Source organism: Leptosomus discolor, chromosome 10 (assembly GCF_034619465.1).
Source record: "Leptosomus discolor isolate bLepDis1 chromosome 10, bLepDis1.hap2, whole genome shotgun sequence".
In the NCBI taxonomy this organism is placed as follows: domain Eukaryota; kingdom Metazoa; phylum Chordata; class Aves; order Leptosomiformes; family Leptosomidae; genus Leptosomus; species Leptosomus discolor.
Window position 1 is genome coordinate 15,134,954 of NC_141400.1, and position 12,509 is coordinate 15,147,462.

Consider the following 12,509-nt stretch of genomic DNA (forward strand, 5'->3'; position numbering starts at 1 on the left):
GTGGTCCCGGCAGGAACCCAGGAATCTCCCAGCTTTTCCCTCTTCCTGCAGTTCCCACCCCCACCCCACCCCCCCCCCGACCCATCTGGAGCAGCTCTGGGAGCACAGCGCTGTGCCTCCAGCCCTCCTGCCAAAATCCCTGTCCTGCTGAGACCCGTGCAGCACCCAGCCCAGCACCCGGCCCAGCAGCTCGGACCTCAGCAGGAGCCGGCCCTCGCGGCCCCTGGGGAGGTGGGGGCTCAGCGTCAGTGCCGCTGGCTCGGTGTGGCAGTGGGGTGATGGGGCATCACGCACCGGCTGCGTGGGGGAGCAGGACCACAGCCACCCCACTGCCCCGGGAGGCACCTGGGGGGAGAATCCAGCCCCTCTCCTGTGCCGCTGTGCTGGGGACAGGGAGGGGGAACCACAGGCTACCCGCATTCACCGGCACACCCCAATAATGAGTTACCCCATTGCCTGCAGCCGGCACACCCAGTCCTGTGCCCAGCCAGGCGAGCCCTGTACCCTGCTGCCAGCATCCCTCCCTGCCTGCCCACGGGCATGGGACATGGGCACTGCCGGCCTCCACATCCCTCCTGCAGCCACCTGCAGCGAGGATTCACTGGTGCATCCCCGAGCAGCCGGAGAGGATGCAGGACGTGTCGGGGCACGGACACGGGATGTGTCAGGACCTGGATATGGGACACGTCAAGGCACGGCTGCAGGATGAATCGAGGCACAGAGAGCAGCCCCCAGGGCTGGACCGGACCCCACAGTGCCTCGTCAGGGGAAGGAAAGCCAGCTCTGCCCACAGCCACCATGGTCCTGTATGCAGGCTGGGGCTGCAGGAGGCTGGGTAACAGCCTCACACTCAGCCCTACGACCTCTGGGACCCCCCCCCCCCCGGAGGCTGCTGCCTTCCACCCACTACCTGCCCCAGGGCCTCCAGCAAGAGTTTACAGGATGAGGCGGCAGCAGGGACAGCCCCAGCAGCTCCTACCCACAGAGGGGGAGCAGCCCAAGGGCATGGAGGGTTTGAGTCCCAAGCAGGGATGCTGGCCAGGGCTCCCGCTCCCCCTGGGGCCCTGTCAGCCACAGCCACCCAGCCCCTGTCCCTCACCCAGCCTGGCATGGATTTCGCTGAGTTTGCACATCTTCAGCGGACGCAGAAGCTACAAAAACATCACTGGTGCCAAGGCGGGTGATGGGCATGGGGGACAGAGCCTTCCTCCCCCATGGCTCTCTTGCAGCTGTGGGAGGCCAGCGCTCTCCTCATCCTCCCAGCCACCCTGGGGCCATCGCACCAGGCCGAGCTGTGCTCCTGGTCACGTTAATTAACCAGCAATTAACTCAGGGCCAAGCTGGGCAGCAGCTGGTCCCACCTGGGGCAGCCTAGGGCCAAGCCGGGGAGGGTGCCATGTCACCCAGGGCCGGATGGGGACAGGGGGGACTGGGGGCCAGTCCCGGGGACAGCCCCATTGCTCCCTCGTGGGCTTGGGGACATCAGGAAGGGAACCACGGGTAACGGGCATAGGGTGCACGCTGCTTTGCTCCAGCACAGCCAAAAATTAAAGCCTCCTTGTCCAGGCAGGCAGGCTCAGGGGTGTGGGCAGGCAGGCAGGCCACGGCTCTCCCCTCGCAGCCCCCTTTCCTCAGTCCGGCGGCTCCTGCGGCACCGCACGTCGTTTGTCACTCGGACAGGTTCGAACCAACCCGGCTGGGATTAATTAGGCTCCGTCTTCGGTCCTCCGGCGCTTTGCAGGGGCTGGGCTGCGGAAGGCGGCGGGGAGGCAGCAGACGGGCAGGCAGGCTCCGGCAAGCTGGGACTGGCTGATCGGGCAGTGGGAAGAAGGCAAATGGGGATCCCCCCCGTCCCAAAATCCCTGCCCCAGCGCTAACACAGTCGGTGTTGGACGCCGTCCCGGCCGGCTGCGTGTCCCGTCCCAGAACATGAGGCCGCGGGCGGCTGTGCAGCATGTCCGGATCCAGGACTAGACGGCTGCTGCCACCTCGTGCATGGAGGGCTGCTCCCACACACACCCCCCTGCCTCCCCAAATCCCCCAAAGCGATGGGCCCAAAAGCCCCCAAAGGCAGATGGGACCCCCAGGGGGAGGACTGGATCATGCCAGCAAGGAGAGAAACAGGCAAAAACCAGCAAGTAAAACCAGAGCCCCCCCCCCCCCCGATTTATTAGCAGTTGGTTCAACAGGACCTTACACCAGCACCGGGGAGCCTCTCCCACCGCACCCCCACGGAGGGGCAGAGGGGAGGTGCAGCCCCCCCGCCCCATGCACGGCTGCTGGGGCTTCTGCAAAAATAACCGGGCGGGAACCGGCGGGGCCCCTCCATCACCCAGGGCGAAACGCCGCGTTCCCCTCTCGCTGCCCCAGCCCCGCTCCGGAGGCACGGGTGGCAGCCCGGGTACCGCATCCGCCTCGGGCAGCAACCGCTGCCATCCCGCACCCTGCGGAGCAGCTCCATCTGAGGGGACATTTGGGCCTTTATCCCAGTAAACCCACGATGGCTCAGTCTCGTTTTCCAGCCCCAGCAGCAAAACCCAGGGGACAGGACGGGGCACGGGAAAGGCAGAGCCGGGGCTGCAGCTCGGTATGGCACCACCGGTATAAAGACACGTCTCCAGCTCGGAAACCATCCCCCATTTCCCCACTGACCTTCATCCACATCACGTGTAACAACCAACGAGACCACGTAAAACCCTCGGGGTTTAGGTACAAATCCTGGCACCGAAGAAAAACAACCCCCTGCAAAATAGGAACCAAACGAACCCCCACCCTCCCCGTCCCCCAACATTATTAAAATACTTTTGCTTTTAATATTCAAGAGGTTTGAAGTTCTCAGCGTCCTTCTCATTGCCGTTACCCCAACGTCCACGCTGTCCCCGAGGGCTGGCTCTTCGTGCCAGGGGACGCTGGGCACCACTTGGCTTTACCACAGGAAACACCACACATGTACAAGATTGCAGGGCGGGCTTGGGGGGACAGGAGTGCACCGGGGAGCGTGCCGGGGCCAGCACACCGGGGCAAGCACACTGGCCCCTTCTCCTGCTTGGCCTCAGTCCCACCGTGCTGCCCACAGAGGTTGAGGAGCTTGAAAATGAACAGAGATGATAAAAGAAATCGTGCCCGAGACTTTGAAAGAAAAATCCGCCTTGTTTGCAGCTTTTCCGAGTAGGTGTCGGGGGAATCCAGCAAACTCTCCTGTTTCCTGCTGTGGGGCCAATGGCAGGAGCAGGTCTGGGTCCCTCCATGCTCTGGGTCACCACCAGCTCTGTTCCTCTGCTGCAGCTCAGCAAAGTCACCTCCAGCGTGCCCAGAGTAGCTCCTCCACCCTCAGACCACGAGGTGAGGTATGGCTCTGCTGCTGCCCTTAGGCCCAGGGGAGCTGGAGCCTGTTTTAGGCAGAGAAAGGGGGAATTTGTGCCACTTCCCCATGTCAGAGTGGGGCGGGAAGGGACCTCACTGAAAGGCCCAGGAATTAAAAAGAAAATCAAATGAAAGAGAAACGGGTGTGGGCGACGCAGAGAGGTGGCAGCGCAGGGACCGCAGAGCCAGGCCGCCCCTCGGGCAGCCTCCGGCGCAGCTCCTGGGGGTCCCCTCCAAGGCGGCGGCCGGCCGGGTATTGCTGAGGAAGGTCCCGCCGGGTGCAGGGGTCGGCCCTGCTCAGGTATGGCTGGGCAGGAGGCGGGCGGCAGCTACCTGGTGCTCTGCAGCTCCTCCCGCAGCCAGGTGGGCAGCGTCTGCCCCATTTTGTACAGGAGCTTGGAGAGCTCTATGTTATGGTCCCTGTAATAGTCCCGCAGGAAGGCGCGTGACTGCAACGGGAGAACAGAGAGGAGGGTCAGGGGGATCAGCCCCGAGCCCACGGACCCGGCACAAGTCCCCTCGCCCTGCTCGGGACCGTCCCAGGAGGCTTTCTGCATACTCACATCCGAATCCATCTCGGGATACTTCCTCCCTTTGCTCTTTCCCAAGCATTTCGTTTTGCCTCCATCCAGAAGCTGACACCAGAATCCTTTCTTTGGATCAAACCTGCGAAGCGAGAGCTCTGCCTCACCCCTCTCGCCCCCCCCGCCACGCCTTCGGCAGGCAAGCACGCTGCCCGACAAGCCCCGCTGCTGCCCATCCCTGCGCAGGGGCACTTCTCCACCTCTTTTTAATCTGCAGCCCAGCTAATGTCTCGTCACTGACACCCTGGCACAACAGGTTCCGCGTGCAGCCGCGCAGTAAGCAGCCCACCAAGGTTCACTCACCCCCGCATCGCCCTGCTGAGGGAGCACGGGGGTCTGTGTGGGTTTAATTACTATTTTCTGCAGCACCTTCAGCCCTGGATGCCCTCAAGAGCCCCACAGCACCTGGGGGCAGACTCAGAACAGCCACACCTATAGGCAAGCCCTGCCCAGAGGTAAATTATTATTTTTCTAGGAGCTCTGGAGGCTCCTGCTTCCCACGGTGGGCTTTAATGTCTGGACGGCTCAGAGCAAGGTGACACCGCAGAGGTGCCACACGGCCAGCAGCAAGAGCTGCTCTCTTCAGGGCATGCACAAGGAGCAGGGGTGCTGGGCCCCCAGACCATCACATGTGGCACTAATGCACCCCTGAACTCCACTCCAGGAGCCCAGAGCTGCTCCTGTGCTGCCCAGAGTGACACCACTGTCCCCACCATGGTGTCTGGATAAGCACAGTAAAGTGGGATGCTTGTTGAACACTATTTCTGATTGCAGTGTAGGTCGCAGCAACGAGGAGCTGCTGTTCTGGCCTCAGGGGAAATGCTGGTCTCATCAAAACCAGCAGCAGCTCCGCAGCGAGCCCCAGGGCTGGGGGCTGGCTCAGGACAGGGCTGGGTGTCCCCAGGGGCAACCCACTGCACTGAGAGCAACAGCAGGTGGGAGGAAGGAGAAGCTTGGGGAAGGACTCACGCCAGGGTCTTGTGATAATCGATGAAGTTGGTCACACCGAGGAATTTCTGGACCGTCTCCATCACTTTGGCAGGTTCTGTTCGGAGCAGCTTGCCGTCCAGGACCAGGATCTGCAAGGAGCAAGGCAGGGCGGTGAGGTGCCGCTGGCTCCCAGCCCCGCTCTCCTGGGGCACAACGTTGCCTTCGCTGCACCTTTCACCATCTTGGAGCCAAATTTGCCACCAGCACACACAGGGTCCCCTTTCAAACGCCAAAGTGCCCCGGTGTTCACTCAGACTGGTGTTGGAAAATTAACTGCAAATAGGATCCAGGGCCAGGATCCATCCAGGACAACATCAGAGCTTCGACTCAGGGCTGCCCAACCCACAGCCAGCCAGGATGGCAGTGCAGCAATTATGTGAGAAGGAGACAACTAATAGACTTCATGAGGTTAAATGACGGTGGAAAAATCATTCAGGGGCTGAGCCCACACTGCCAGCAGCGCTCCACTGTGCAGGTCACAGCGGGGCTGGCATCCACCCCCCGTTTCCCCTGCAGGCAGCTCCAACCACGGGCAGCTCTGTCCCTATTTTTGTCCTGTTTCGATGCTGCGGTGACACCAGACAGGGCAGCCCCGCGGGGGTCTGTGGCCAAGAGTGGCAGGCGAGTGCTGGGTGCCCCTGCAGAGCCACCCACGGCCCTCCACCCTGCGGCCCCATTTCAACCCTGCTTTGCCAGAAGACCAGCACAGGGATGTCTTCGTGCATCATCCATCACCAACCTCACGCTACAAGGGTTTCCTTCTTGCAGTGTCTCTCCTCTGCCCCTTCTCCAAATGCTTTTCCCCCCTGTGGATTTTAGGGTGTAAGAGAAGCAGCTCCAATGGGAGCACCCTCACAGCTGACTTGGGACCCGAGCTCTCTTCCCCCGCATCCTTGCTTGGGTGAGGAGGTCTCCCCGGGGTGCTGCCACTGTAGGAGTCGGGTGCTCCCATCCCTACCTGGTTGGCGTGGTAGCTGTTCAGCCAGCGCTCGATGTGGGTGGCATACCAGCCTGGCACCAGGCAGCGGTTCTGCAGGGTCCGGAGCTTTGGAGTAGCCTCCGGTCCAGCCGTGATCACCTCGTGGAAGGTGTATTTCAGGGCGACCGGGTCATCGTGAGCTCGCTGGTGCTGTCAGGCACGAGCGAGGCAGGTTTAATCCCGAGGCAACCCAAATCCTGGCCTGCCCAAGAGGCACCGTGGCTCCCAGGCCACCATGCTGTGTCCTTGCCGCATCTTGCTCAGCCAAAAAGTGCAGCACCCGCAGCCACCCCACCTCCCAAACCAAGCTGACGGAGGGAAGGCCCTGGCCCACCACCCCACGGGGCTGCCCAATCCAGGGGAGAGGCAGAAGCCAGCGGCTCACCTGATACCAGGAGTAGGCTCGATCTGCAGGGTTGATGAGGATGGTGATGACTTTGGCCTTGGAGAGCAGGGCTGCGGCTCGCCGGGGAGCCACTTCTGAGTCAAAGTAGTTGGCACTTTTCTCAAAGTAGAAGTCAGAGGTGGTGTTGGAGGGGATGGGGAAGAACTCCATGTACCTGAGGGAGGCACAGCATGAGGCACGTGGATGGGCACCATGAGATGTGCCTGGCACCCTCCCTCGCAGACACTCTGTACCAGGCACTAACCCTGCAGAGTTCCCCCCAGGTCTGACACGCTGTCTGGGGCTCCACAATCCCCTCCAGCCACTCTGAAGGGCTAGGCCTCACCAGATTCCCCAGGCAGACCCTGAAACCAGGGGGTAGCAGAGGCACATACATGCACCCAGCTTCTGCTGAGGGCACTTCTGAGTCCTGGCAAGTGGCCTTTGCCTTACAGACAACATCTCAGGGATAAACCATGCTGGTGTGACGGCCTGAAGGCACAGGGCAGAGCCTGTGAGGGATTTGTCCCACCTTGTAGCACCCAGGTGCCCTCCATCAAGAGCCTGGTGGCTGCAAGGCTGAAAGGAAACCTGATGGCACTGCTGCTCTGGTTCCCGAAGGAAAACCAGAAGGATGGGGAGACCTACCAGTCGATGCCTTTGTGGTAGTTGTGTCCATTGAAGAACTGTATCTCCTCGAAGGTCTCTGAGCTGGGGTAGTTGCTGCTCAGGTCCGGGTGCATCCCCAAGAAGAGATAAAGGGCGGTTGTTCCTTTGGACAGACAGGAAGCGAGAGCTGACTTGGGCCCAACCTCCCTCTGAGCTCTGCTTCAGGGCAGGAGGGCTGAGAGAGGATCTTTGGGGGTGTGGGGGGGGACCTGGCAAGCCTCCCGGTGTGCTCATGGCACAAAGGGTGAAGAGAAGCACCTGTTTTTTGAGGCCCAATGATGAGAAGCTTTGGGAATCGGTCACAGGTCTTTTCTTTGGACCAAATGTCTTTGTGCCGCTTGTCTTCACAGGGATCCTGTAATGCAAGGGGGGAGGATTAGAGACAGGGCAGCCTGGACGGGACTGCGCACCACTGCTCAGCCCCCTCCAGCCCGAGCAGATATGCAGGGAGGCCAATGCTGCTCAGCCAGCAGGGCAAAGACTGGGGTTATTTCCAGCTCTGAAGGGCAAACACCTTCCTGGCACCACCTGCAGAACCACAAAGAGGTGAAACACCTGCTATTACCCCCATTCCAGGCATGGGGGTTACCTGCCACAGCGGGTCCTTCTCCTCAGAGAAGATCTGGAAGTATTTCTGTGCCAGCTGCACGGGCGGCAACGTCTGGAGCTTCAAGTTGGTCCAGGAGTTCAGGAAGCGGACCAGGTGCTTGAAGGTGTACAAGCCCAGGCGGTCGTTGCCGTAATTGGACAGATGAGTCATGAAGATGCTGATCTGAAGTGGAAAGGACAGAGCAGGGGTTAGTGGAGCTTCACCCGGCAGCTGTCCTATGCAAATCGTTGCCACCCTGGCCAAGGACATCAGGGACATGACCCACGGTGGCACCGGGGGAAGGCTCTGCAAGAGACACTTGCCTGCCTGTCCCCGGACGGCAGTACTTACGGGGTTGAGGAGCACCGTCAGGAACAGTTCACCCCCGTTGATGATTTTGTCCAGCTCACTGGAGCCACCAGGGTATTCATTGTAGAAGATGGTGTGTGTGAAGAGGCCGCAGGTTTGCCGGGGGAGTACCTGGGACAGAAAAAAGACACGGATGGAGTAGGTGGAGGAGCCAGGGCAACAAAACAGCCACACAGCCTCCTCCAGGCATCCAGGCCTGGGTCCCCTTCCCCTCCCCAAAAAAAAGAGGGTCCTCAGCCCCTTAGAGGTCAGGACCAGCTCCATTGCCCCTCAACTTGAATCCTGCTACTCACAAGGGATAGAGGGGGAGAGACAGAGAAGCCAAAAATTGTCCTCACACGAGCTTCTGCGATGCAGTATGAGCAGAGAGCACAGCCCTCAGATTGAAGCATCTGAGCTGCCCAGACACCACTCGCTGAGGTTCTGGGGTTTGGTGCAGGAGGCAGAGGAGAAAAGCACCAGAGATAAAGCCTGACCACCTACCATGATGCCATTGTGGATGAAGCCACGGCGATAGCGAGCCGGTTTCAGGTGGGGGTACTCCTCTGTGCTCGTCACTTTGATTGACCAAACCTGCTTCCAAGCTTCGTACAACTGCACATGGACAGGGTACACGCCCGAGTGGTGGGGGGCCACGGCATACCCCATGTCAGTGGGGATGCCATGCTCCTGCAGAGAAAAGAGAGGGAAGCGGGTGACATGGAGACCCCAAAACCACAACATTCCAGTTCAACCCAATCTCTCCCCAAGGGACTGCCCGTTCCCAACTACAGATTGTCTATTCGTGCCTCTGGAGAGCAACCAAGGCTGGGCTGTGCCTGCGCATCCTCTCCTAACCGTGGTTGTCTCCAGGAAAGGGAGCCCAGGAGCAGACGTGCTGGATGCACACTCACTCCTCTGTGTCACGTGGACCATCCTCACCCCTGCCATTTCTGCTGTCACCAACAAAGCAACAGCAGCAAAGCTTTTTGCTGGAGAACAAGGAGATACATCCATATCGGACTGTAAATTGGTTTATATCAGTAGATATAAAACAGCCTGGAAATTCAGAGCTGGACAATTGCCCATCCCAAGTAGGGATGGTCCAGTCTCTCTCTAATTAAGCACCTCTAATTATCATGCAATGAATTCAAGTTAGCCTGAAGATCCCTCTCTTGGACCATAGGACCCAATTATTATTACTGGGTCTGGCTTTACTCATTTGGATTTGAGACAGCGGTGAGCAAACCAGTCGATGACAGCATGATCTGGTCTCAATGCTGCCTTTATCAGGGCCACAGGAAGGACAGTCCAACAGGACGGACAACCCCTTACCAAGCTGACGGTCAGAGCCTGCTTTTATAAACCAAACGTGTCCCCAACAGCTCGGCCTGCAGAGGGAGCTTCCATCAGCCAGAGCTTCCCAGCACACGGCCACCACTCCAGGATCCCACATCACTGCCCAGCACAGCATCAAACCACGCCGGGCTGCGCACCCAACCGCATCCCCGCTGACCGGACCTCCACCTCCGCCGTGGCGCCGGGCCAGGCGGGCACAGCTGCAGGGCACAACGTCTCCCCTCGCACAGGCACCAGGGCAGCACGTTGGCTGCTGCAGATAAATCTTTTTGCTCCAGGTACTCGTTTATAAACAGATTTACCGACCCAGCTGCAACGTGGGGGATGTGACTTAACATCACCAGGTCCCTTTGCTCTGGTAAGCAAGGACCATCACCCAGGTCCCCCTAGAAGCCTCTTCACAACCCTTGTCCCATCCTCCCCCACCACGAGCACCCCCACCAACAGCATCTTACTCACGACAGCGAATTTCTTGTTTAAGGTCATCTGCTCGGCGAGAACCGACTGGTTGTGGAAGAGGTGAGGCTGCATGTGGCTCCACATGTGGGGGAACCACCAGAACTCCCTCACGTAGGACAGCAGCAGGTCGTCACCTTCATCCTCGGCATCGGTACCTGCAGGCATGATACTCACTGTCACTGCCAGGCACGCAGAGCCACACGCGAGCAGCCAGGGCAGAGGGAGGGGGAGCCCCTCTTGGTGACCGGGTGGTGTGGGGTAGCAGGGTGGGATGACCAAGGACCCTCCTGCAGCCCTGACATCGGCCTCTTTGAGCACTGGTTCGTGCCCCAACACCAGCCATATGGCACCAACACGCAAAGCGATGCCCACACCCTCCTCACCCGTGTGGAAGAATTTCCCTGAGTATCCCAGGTTGAAGGTAAAGTTCGGGATGTGGGTGCGCAGCTCATTCTGCGTGTCGAACAGTGCCTGGGAGACAGGGAGAGAAAGCAAGATGTCCTCAGCATGCGACCATGGGAATGGCTGCCAGGCCAGGGTGAGGACCCCTTCCCCCGAGAGCTTCACAGAGGGGCTCCCAGAGGGCCAGGGGATGCTCTGGGGGTAGGAAAGCTCATCCCTGGAGCATCCCAGAGCAGGCACAAGTGCCCAGCCCCACACAGCCTCTGCCCAGCCAGCCAGGACATCACAGCCGCACCTTGACATCTTCCACCTTCATGCGGGTGCCCTCCTTGCCCACAAAGATGTCGTCAATGTCCACCAGGATGTAGCGGTCGAGGGGCAGGGAGAGCCTCTTGCCCGTCAGGAAGGAGACAGAGTCCACGAAGACGAGCTTGTGCAGCCAGAAGTTGAGGTTGTTGCCAAAAAGCACCCTCTGGATGCCGTCGTGGAGGCCCAGGTCCTGCATCACGGTGGTGTGCAGGGCCGCGTCCACGCTCATGTGCGGGATGGACTCGGCCGACTTGGTCTTGGCCAGGAGGACCGGCTCGTAAGTGGAATGGTTGGACTGGAAGACGGTCCAGTCCTCGCCGGGGAGTATGCCCTTCTCCACCTCGCTGGGGCGCGTGATGTATAGCAGGGGTGACTTGGGGTTGATGCTGCAGTCCTTCAGCGCCAGGTTGGAATGGAGGAAGAGAGGGAAGCCCTTCAGCTGGGCGCTCAGCAGGCTGTTCTCGTTGGCCTGTATGGGGGAGATGGAGGCTAGAGGAGACAGGACGCTGGGGACGAGCGCACCCAGACTGGCTGTGCAGGCAGGGGCTCACCGGGGGCACCAACGGCCACGGCAAGGGGGGAGGCAGCTCACCACCCCCAGAGATCGGGGTGCCAAATCCCCCTCCTTCCTCTCCTGAGCATAGGGTGCCCTCGTCCCCCTCACATGCTCAATCCTGCTCATGTCCAACATGTAAAGGTCCCCAGGGCTGCCAAGCAAAACACCTGCTCATGCTTTTGGCAAAGCCCAGCAAGGGTCGCTGCTGGGAGACGGGACGCCAAAAGCAACTGGGCTGATCCCAGAGGTGTATTTTTACCCCCAAAACGCACAGGGGCTTCACAGCCCTTCCATGGGGAGAGGGGTAAGATGGTGCCCTCGGCTAGAAGCCTGTGGCCCATGTCAGGCTGCGGGCTGGCTCCACACCAACTCAGGCAGCTTGCAGAAAGCAAGGGGAGGGAAAAGTCCCTGCAGAGAAGCGGGACCCCAGAGTCCCCCACTCATGCCCAGCCTGGCCACGGTGTCTTGGCTGCACCCCCTTACCTTGAAGAAGCCGATGATGCCCACACCGTACTCCACACAGTACTTGTCCAGCAGCTCCCGGTTCCAGGCATCCAGGTTAACGTACTTGAGGATGTTCTCGTAGATGATGAGCGCAAAGCGCCCCCGGTCCTTGTCAGTCAGCGTGGGCATGTCCCCCTTCCCCGGGGCAATCTCCGTCCTGTATTTGAAGCGGCTCGACTCCAAAATGGCCACGATCTCCTGGCCCAGCTGGGAATAGAGACTTTCGACAAAGACCAGCACCAAGGGGTCTGTGCGGGAGGAGTCGGCCACCTTGAGGGTCTTCAGCGGCAGCAAGCGGGAAGGGGCGACCTTGGGCTCATCACAGTCCGGCCCCGACACGTCCCCAGAGGGCTCCAAGCCCCTTTTCCACCCATATAAATAATACGCAGAGACGAAAACACTGAGCAGGCAAAAAACGAAGAGCAGGAGCAGCACCACCTGCGGAGAGAGCTGCCGGATACCCCGCCGGGCCCTGGCCAGCACAGTCATCCTTGCATCCGCAGGGCGAGGTGGGGCCCCTCTCCCCTGCCTGCCCCCTCCCCTTGCGAGCCCCGGGGAGGGGAAGCAACGAACCAACCAAAAAAAAAAAAAAAAGTAGGTAAAATAAAATGGAATACTACTAATAAATTAAAATACTAGCAGGCCGCCTGTGCAGGGTCTCTCCCCTCCAGCAGTCCGGTGTCCCTCGCTGTCCGCTTCATGTCACCATGGCAGATGCACCGAGAGTCCCCTTGCCGAGCCGAAATCCCCGCGGTGGTGGTGGCAGCGGCGGCAGCAGCAGCAGCCCCATGGCCTCAGTGGGGTGAGGGGGCGGCGGGTGGCCTCGGTGCGGCTCGTGGCAGGCTCGTGGGCATGGTGGCTCCCCGGTGTGCCGCGGTCCCCCAGCTCTGCACAGCACCCTGCGAGAGAGAGGTGGGATGAGCAGGCAGGGTCGGCGTCGGTACCGACACCGCTGCTGTCATTGACGCCGGCGCGGCGGCCCTGGCAGATCGCTCGGCGAGCTCGTCGGCGTG

At 60.5% G+C, this 12,509-nt stretch overlaps 1 protein-coding gene across 1 annotated transcript; it reads right to left on the reverse strand.

The window, feature by feature from the left end:
* Positions 1-3,692: 3,692 nt before the first annotated feature.
* On the reverse strand, positions 3,693-11,985 carry NDST1 (N-deacetylase and N-sulfotransferase 1). The gene is made up of 14 exons (XM_009953784.2): positions 11,476-11,985; positions 10,423-10,905; positions 10,109-10,196; positions 9,726-9,880; positions 8,412-8,597; positions 7,911-8,039; positions 7,560-7,742; positions 7,229-7,325; positions 6,950-7,073; positions 6,302-6,476; positions 5,896-6,066; positions 4,917-5,026; positions 3,927-4,029; positions 3,693-3,812 (listed from the first exon to the last, which is right to left on the reverse strand). Exons 1-14 carry the CDS (start codon positions 11,983-11,985, stop codon positions 3,693-3,695), a joined length of 2,634 nt encoding a protein of 877 aa, XP_009952086.1.
* Between the last annotated feature and the right edge of the window lie 524 nt (positions 11,986-12,509).